The sequence below is a fragment of the Toxorhynchites rutilus genome, chromosome 3 (assembly GCF_029784135.1).
Source record: "Toxorhynchites rutilus septentrionalis strain SRP chromosome 3, ASM2978413v1, whole genome shotgun sequence".
Lineage (NCBI taxonomy): Eukaryota > Metazoa > Arthropoda > Insecta > Diptera > Culicidae > Toxorhynchites > Toxorhynchites rutilus.
In genome coordinates this window covers 323,078,013-323,086,657 of record NC_073746.1, presented here as the reverse complement: position 1 = coordinate 323,086,657, position 8,645 = coordinate 323,078,013, and the positions used below count along the sequence as shown (strand labels likewise).

Genomic DNA, 8,645 nt, shown 5'->3' with positions numbered 1-8,645 from the left:
GTGCCGGCTGGGGTATGGGTAACCATAGTGAAGATCGGGTAACCAACCCCGGTGGGATCTTGGTCGTATGCTGACAGGGAAGGAAGCCCCCTCTTCTCCCCTCCGGAGGGTGAAGCTTTCTCATATAGTGCGCGTCTGTTCTCCATGGTAGGAGCGGCACACGACAGCGTCTGACCCGAAGCGGGCGACTAAACCAAGAAACGTGTTGTCTCGAACACTATAGCTAAGATGGCAGCCCCATCACGAGACTCGGTAGCGTGGCCCTAGTAAGGCAACCTACCTAAAATAACCTACTACGAATACTCAATTAATTACGACTCGGAACATCCGGCATGGACCCAGGCAACGAAATAAGGACATGGAATGGAAGCTTGGTACCTGGAACTGCAGATCGCTAAATTTCGTGGGTGGCGACCGAATACTGCTCGAGCAGTTAGAACCCCACAAGTTCGGTATCGTGGCTTTGCAGGAAATCTGTCCCAAGGGTGAGAAGGTGTGGAAGATCCGCGGTGATAAGGCCCAGTTTTACCAGAGTGGTGGGGCTACCAACGAGCTTTGTAGTGTTGGGCAAAATGTTGGATCGCGTTATTAATTGGAAGGCGATCAACGAAAGGATGTGTGTACTGAGGATAAAAGGCCGGTTCTACAAGGCCGGTACTCACATCATCAACGTGTACTGTCCGCACGAAGGCAGACCCGACGACGAGAAGGAAGCGTTCTATGCGCAGCTGGAGGCGACATACGACAGCTGTTCACCACGGGAAATCAAGATCGTTATCGGGGATATGAATGCCCAGGTTGGTAGGGAAGCAATGTACAGACCGGTGATAGGCCCATGCAGTCTATACAACGACACGAACGACAATGGCCAGCGGTGCATCAACTTCGCAGCTTCCCGAGGCCAGGTGATCAGAAGCACTTTCTTCCCCCGCAAGGATATTCATAAGGCCACTTGGAGATCATCTGACCAACATACAACATACCAAATTGACCACGTCCTCATCGAAGGCCGATTTTTCTCAAACATCACTAACATACGCTCCCTGCGGCAAAACCGCCCTCCACGGTTTAACATTCGGCAGTTAAAAGACCCGCAAGCTGCCGAGAATTACGCGCGCCTGTTGGATGAAGCACTACCCTCCTCTAGGGAGCTAAATGCTTCGAATCTCGAAGACGGCTGGAGTAAGATTAGCTCTGCCATCGAAGAGACCGCAACCGCGGTACTAGGCGAGGAAACTACGAGCCCAAGAAACGACTGTTTCGACGGGGAGTGCCAGCAAGCGATGGAGAGAAGCAAAACAGCTCGGAATAACTATCTAAGGATTGCCACGAGGGAGAATTTGACCAAATATCGACGAGCGCGGAATAAGTTGACCACGATACTGAGGCGAAAAAAGCGCCAGCAGGAGGACAGGAATCGTGACGAATTAGAACAACTGTTTCAGGCTAATGATACGCGCAAGTTCTATGAGAAGGTGAACCAATCTCGTAAGAACTACACACCGAATCCTGACATGTCTAGGGACGAAGAAGGAAACCTGATTACAAGCGAGCGTGATGTAGTCGACAGGTGGCAGCAGTTCTTCGATAAGCACCTCAATAGCGAGATAACAGATGGAGGCGCAATGGAAACCTATCTGGGAGTGCCTTCAAACGATAATGATGTCCCAGCCCCCGACCTCCAGGAGATCCAGCGAAAAATCGGGCTGCTGAAGGCAAAAAGAGCCGCTGGAAAAGACCGACTTCCGGTTGAACTCTATAAACACGGTAAAAAAAAGTGCAACGGCATTTTATTGGGTAATATCCAGGATTTGGGAGAAGGAGAAATTACCGGAAGAATGGATGGAGGGTATTGTTTGCCCCATCTTAAAAAAGGGCGATCGGTTCGAGTGTGGCAACTACCGCGACATAACGCTAACTAACGCCGCTTACAAGGTGCTCTCCCAGATTCTAACACGTCGTCTATCCCCGATAGCCAAAGACTTCGTAGGGCAGTACCAAGCGGGCTTCATGGGGGCCCGCCCCACTACGGACCAGATTTTTGCCCTCCGACAAATCCTCCAGAAATGTCGGGAGTACAACGTGACCACATATCACATATTCATAGACTTTAAGGCAGCTTATGATACAGTCGATCGAGAACAGCTATGGCAGATCATGCACGACTACGGTTTTCCGGACAAACTGACACGGCTGATCAAAGCAACCATGGAGCGAGTTATACGTTATACGTATACGTTCGTGTTTCGGGGGCACTATCGAGCCCTTTTGAATCACGCAGAGGTTTAAGGCAAGGGGATGGACTATCCTGTATGCTATTTAATATAGCCCTTGAGGGTGTAATCCGACGTGCGGGCATCGAAACGAGGGGCACGATTTTCAACAAAAGTATCCAACTCCTGGGCTTCGCAAATGATATTGACTCAATAACAAGAAACTTTGCGACGGCTGAGGCAAACTACGCCAGAACTAAAAGCGGAGGCCAGGAGGATGGGACTACTAATTAATGCGTCAAAAACCAAATAAATGATGGGAAGAGGCTCAAAGGAGAAAACAGTGAGCCTCCCACGGCCAGTGACAGTGGACGGCGATGAACTGGAAGTGGTTGATGAATTCGTGTACATGGGTTCTCTGATCACCGCCGACAACAATACCACGAAAGAGATCCAACGACGCATTCAAGCTGGAAATCGTGCATACTTTGCGCTCCGCAAAACGCTTCGGTCAAGGAGAATACGGCGTCGCACAAAGCTAACGGTGTACAAAACCTTAATAAGACCAGTGGTCCTTTATGGACTCGAGATTGTGACGCTGCTCACGGAGGACATACGCGCTCTGGCCGTCTTTGATCGGAAAGTGCTGCGGACAATTTTTGGTGGAGTACAAACGGAAAGCGGAGAGTGGCGCAGACGTATAAACCACGAGCTACAGGCACTACTTGGAGAGATTCCCATTGTACACCTGGCGAAAGTCGGAAGGTTACGGTGGGCCGGACATGTCGCGAGGATGCCGGACGACAGTGCAGTGAAATCCGTTCTCTTCAATGACCCCGCCGGCACCAGAAATAGAGGGGCTCAACGTGCCAGGTGGCTCGACCAGATGGAAGCCGACTTGCGAGTAACGGGACGCTTACGGAATTGGCGACGAGTGGCCCAGGACCGAGTAGATTGGAGACGAATAATTGAGACAGCACGAGCCACCACGGCTCTCAACTGATTATCATCATCATCAGAAGAATACAAGGAGCCATCATTTATTATTTTTAAATGCAAGTCTGAATTGTTAAGATCTGCATAAATATAAGCCTAAGTCAAATAAATCTATTACTGCAGAAATACATTATAGATAAAAAAAATTGTATGGGGTTGTATCTAGGACACGACCGCATATCTTCGACGTAGAACTACGCAGTTATCCTATGCAATTCACTTGTTTACCACTTCGAATATTATTTTGAAATGCATCGAAATTTTTGTAATGAATTATGTTCTTCGTTACAAATAAATTTGATGAACGTCCTTTTACGTTAGATATGATGCCTCGGACTACCAAAATATGTGAACGGAAGAATTGTCAAACGATCATTGTATTTTACATTTCCCTCTGAAATTATTGCACATCTCATGTTTACGTAGTTCTTGAACCGCGAAATTTCATTTACCTAAAGTATCTGAAATGACGATTTTCCCAGGCTTCTCAGTTTAAAAGTACGTTTTAGGGTAACGTATTCCGGTCTGCTCAAAGACAAGCGAGTACAAAAGTACTCAACACCCAAAAATACCCTCGACTTGCATGTATTTGCAAAGCGGATTTCTCCAGCCACATTAATTTTGAAGTCCGTGTTAGGGAAACATAGCTCAGTGGGAACAAAAATACCCTCGACTTACATGTTATGATGAAGAAGATACCCCCAGGCACATTGATTTTGAAGTCCGTGTTAGGGAAACACAGCTAAGTGGGAACAAAAATACCCCCGACTTGCATGTATATTTTCAAAACGGATTTCCACAGCTACATCGATTCAAAATCAAAACTTAGCAGCTAGAGCGTTTAGATAACGCTTGAAATTTTACAGTTATTCAATTTTTCATCTCATGAAAAATAACATTTTATTAATTGTGATAGACGCGTAGAAATATTTCCTATCAATTGATGCAAACATTTTCCCGATCTGTCAAGAAATGTTCGAGTTATTATCGTTTGAAATACGGGTAGGGTTAGCACACAAATCGGCAGAATAAATGTATGGGAAAAAAGTAGGTTCTTCCAGTTTTAATGAATTTAAACCGTTTTTAGATTAGCGAATTGTAATGTATAGCACATCAAACAAATCTTAGAGAATTTCCAATTCGATTGGTATGCAAATCATGAGAATTCGTTCACAGTGAAAATATATATTAAAGTTAACTTTATTTCATAAAAACGTGACCTGTTTTCTGATTTGGCACCATTCCTGAAAGACGTAGATAGTAGATAGACGTAGCACGAATTGATTGGATAACATACAATACAACAACTGATATATGCCTATTACCGGCAAATGGAGGATAATTCATAATACGCATCGAACTGAGAACTAACGCCCGAATGTAGGCAAAAAGATTGCTTGAGGCGTCTGGGAGGAAAGCAAAAGGTTAGTTCAATCGAATAAACATACCCATTTTAATCATAAAATTGTAACTTTAATCATAAATAACTTTTTTACTATATTTTCTGTTCGTGTCTCAAGAAAAAAAATGCTGGATGAATTTCCTGTCTAATGGTATATAACACAACATATGTCGCAATAACGATTTTGAGTAATATGCGTTTGATAACTCCTAATGAATCGTTACACTTTTCGTAGAGTGACCCCCCTATATAGAAATCAAAGACAAAGTTCTATGTCAAAAGGAATCTCTGAAAAAGTTGTTCGACAACATAGACGGTACGAGTTTGCGTGACGCCGGCCGAAAGTTTCGCTGCTCCCATTCCTACATCCACAGAACCCTCAAGCAGGAGGGCATCGTCTTTCTGAAGAAGACTAGGTCCCCAGAGTACACGGACAAGCAGATAGCGACCGTGGAATCTCAGTGCCGGTGGATGACGAATAATTATAGCGGGACGTCGTTCGTGCTGGACGACGAGAGTAAAAGTCCCAACTCCCGGCAATAACCGGTACTATACCAGCGACATGGCGACAACACCCCCCGAAGTGAAGTGCAAATACAAGCATCTAAATTTACTATCGAGGTAGCCGGCACCATTGGAAGGCCTGTCGGCACAGACACTGTCCCGAGAGCAGCATACAGGAATAATCTGAGAGGTCATGTTGGTCGTGAAAAGTATTTCTTCTCAAAGATGGGTATGAAAAAAAAACTACAGTTTGCTAGGGCATATGTAAACAGACCTAAGTAGTTCTGGAACACGGTCTTTTATACGGAAGAGCCGGAAACCAATCTACTTGAATCGGATGGAATACAGACGGTGTGGAGGAAACCAGAATCAGTTCTCCCGGTTCAGAATTTAGTTCCTACAGTAAAACACGGGGCGGTAGTCAGTTGATGTATGATACATTGGAACCATAGAGTTTATCGATTCTGCGATGAACAAGATGACTTAATTGATCTTCCTAAAACGTAGCTTGCAGTCTCCCGTTCAAAAATTGAGCCTTCATCGTGATTGCTACTTTCAAAAGAATAATGACCCAAAGCAAACTGACGGATGAAACTGATTACGGAGATCTGGTGGGCACTTCCGTCTACAGTGACCAGAAATTTTGCCTCGGGGCCTGCAGGAAATGCTGGACGCCAAAGGAGGACCATACCAAATACTAGGGGATTGATTTTGACATAGAACTACATAACAATGTGATGAGATGCGTATTATGAATTATTCTCGATTTGCCGATAATATGCATTCATCAATTGTCAGACTCAACGGACGGATGAACTAGGAATGATCTTGAAGATAATATTGGATAATTCCCCTCTATAGTCCCAAAGATTTGACATGAGCCTGGCTCAAAAGGTTAAACGTTGATAAAGTTTTTATTAGATTGAAGTTCTTATTAGATTGAAGGTTGTTATCCAATCAATTCGTGCTCAATTCACGTTTTATCTTGTAGGTCTTGCTTCTAATATTTTATGGAATTGTGGTCCAGGATTTCATTATATCGAGAATGTAGTTTGTTTACGTCTTCTCCTTCTTGGATGGCACTAACGTTCCCAGTGGCACTATTCAACGTAGGTATTACTTGCGCCAGTTTTATTAGTTGCACTTAATTGAGATTTCTATGCCGGATAACACGCCTTGATACTAGGATACGCGTGATCACCCGAGCCCCCGGCATGATAATGTGGGACGCTAACCACTCGTCCACGGGATCACTGTTAGGTTACGTAAAAACCCAATTAATGAATTCAACTGGCTGCTGATTTAAAAGATCGAATAGGGTATACTCACGCATTTTTTCAGGATTCCATTTGATGTGCCAAAAAAGAAAAAAATACAGATTTTGAACAATGAAAAAACTCATTCCAAATGCAATTACTACACACAGTCCTATGGCAAGATCCCGTCTGTGCTCCTAGGCCCAGACCCATCAACTTTTGGTTATCTGTTAACATCTCTAAACTGATTTCAATTTTCTTTTTGAGAAAAACTTGAACTGTACACTCAATTTTGCTTCCTAATTGGAGATTTTTTGTTTGTATTTTAAACATGAGGCAGAAATGTGACCATTTTATTTTTTTTCCTATCACTACATGAGAGTAAAGTGGATCGATTTTACGATGAATATGAGCCACGTCCTTACAGTCACCAGGGGAAGGGAAGGAATGTTATTATGATATTCGCCGCCCGAAGGCCAGAAGGGTTGCCTCCATAGCGTGGTTCCCTAGCGTTTATCATGGGAGGGATAGTTGTTAGTGAGAAAGGTAAAAATCAGAATTCACTGCGGTAAGTGATGGGATTCTATGAGATATTTGAACGCGGTTTTCAATCACTCGACTATTTCCACACATTCGAACACTCAACGGCGGAAAATATCCATGGGCAACCTGAGAAGGTCACCGGGAATTTACCTGTATAATAAAACGAACCGGCAACATATTTCGCATTGCGATTATTTAAATTTTCCACACACTTGAACAAAAGGGGGTTGAAAACAACATGGGCAACCTGAGAAGGTCACCCGGAACATATGTCTATAAAAAACGAAAAAACGCACCTCGCTATACACAGTACACCCTTAGAAAAATCCTCGGTCGAAAACTACTAAATACATTTGGTAATGCAAAATTAGTAGAATGTACAAATTTTTTGTACATATTGTCAACAAACCCGCATCCCTACCAGAGATTAGTATATTTTACTCGATAACATTAGTAAGCTTGGATATTCTCATATCTGAAAATTGGTGAGAAAAGCGCGTATTAACCATTTTCATTGTTCCTATAAGGCAATACGGAGGTATAATAAGGATATAATTCTGATACGTGCATTTTCGGCGAGAAAATGTAGCCGATATTGGGCTTCCGAATCATTGTTCTGCTTGACATATGTGTTTATTAGTACGTTTGAAAATGACTATAGATTGGTAGTATTTACCAAAAAATTCGTTATATTTACTAATTATTTCTCTCAGTGCATACATGAACACACACGAAGAAAAAAAATTGGAGAGGTTGTATCCGAGACACGACCGCTTAGGACGTAGGACTATGCAATCTTTTTTTTTAAAATTTGTTGGTTTATCATTTCAGATATTATTTGCGAATACGTCGAAATTTCATAAATAACTCTTTAGTAAAAAGTTCCGGGGACCATGAAAAGGTTTAATTGCTTGCGTGGTTTTGTAGAATCATTCCGAGAAGCAACAATTCTTGCTTACCTTTGCGAGAACAATACACTAATTAGTTATATGTCGCAATTTGTTCTTTATATCAATGCACGCATTGCACTGAGTATTTAATGAGAGGCATCTTCCGTACATCGGCATTCAACAAGCATCAAACACGCGTCTGACAGATGCACACAGTTGCAGCGAGAAAAATGAAACATCGCGGAGTTTACTTCTCAAACATTCTCTTTTCGACACCCCCTTCGTTGTTTCTATTCTAGCGGCTGCATAAGTTGCTCGTTATTGACAGCTCTGTTCGGGAAAGCACACAAATAGACAGAACAAATGTATGGGGAAATGGGAATGTTTCCAATTTTCATCAATTTAAACCATATACAGACTATTAGATTGTAATGTATAGCATATCGAACAAATCTTAGGAAATTTCTGATTCGATTGGTATGCAAATCGTTAAAATCCGTTTGCAGCAAAAATAGCTATTAATGTTAACTTTATTTTATAAAAACGTGACCTGTTCTCTGCTTTGGCACCCTTAATGTAAGACGTAGTCCTACGTCAAAAACTCAAAAGAACTCTACTAGAACTCTAGAACTACAAAATACCTCCTGGAGACATTTGATTGAAAACAAAAACCATCTGGCATTCCTGAATACCAGTAAACATCATACTCACGCGCACATACACACGACAAAGGAGAAGCAAAATATGTAACGCACACCCCTTTGGGTTCACCAAGTAATGCCACAAGCTGATTGATGTATGCGATAGAAATAAAAAAGGGGAAAAACAGGAACTTAGCCTT

General features: G+C 42.8%; 2 protein-coding genes across 2 annotated transcripts; both read left to right on the top strand.

Annotated features, from left to right (window-relative positions):
* Nucleotides 1-614: 614 nt before the first annotated feature.
* On the top strand, nt 615-2,289 carry LOC129774518 (uncharacterized). The gene is made up of 2 exons (XM_055778268.1): nt 615-1,767; nt 1,976-2,289. Exons 1-2 carry the CDS (start codon nt 615-617, stop codon nt 2,287-2,289), a joined length of 1,467 nt encoding a protein of 488 aa, XP_055634243.1.
* Nucleotides 2,290-2,529: 240 nt separating this feature from the next.
* Nucleotides 2,530-3,216, top strand: LOC129774517 (uncharacterized). Its single transcript, XM_055778267.1, has one exon. It carries the CDS (start codon nt 2,530-2,532, stop codon nt 3,214-3,216), a length of 687 nt encoding a protein of 228 aa, XP_055634242.1.
* Nucleotides 3,217-8,645: the final 5,429 nt, after the last annotated feature.

Coding starts and splice junctions, on each gene's coding strand:
- LOC129774518 (XM_055778268.1), top strand. CDS start 615: ATGTGTGTACTGAGGATAAAAGGCCGGTTCTACAAGGCCGGTACTCAC. Junction 1,768..1,975: donor GGTTGAACTCTATAAACACG/GTAAAAAAAAGT, acceptor TATCCCCGATAG/CCAAAGACTTCGTAGGGCAG.
- LOC129774517 (XM_055778267.1), top strand. CDS start 2,530: ATGGGAAGAGGCTCAAAGGAGAAAACAGTGAGCCTCCCACGGCCAGTG.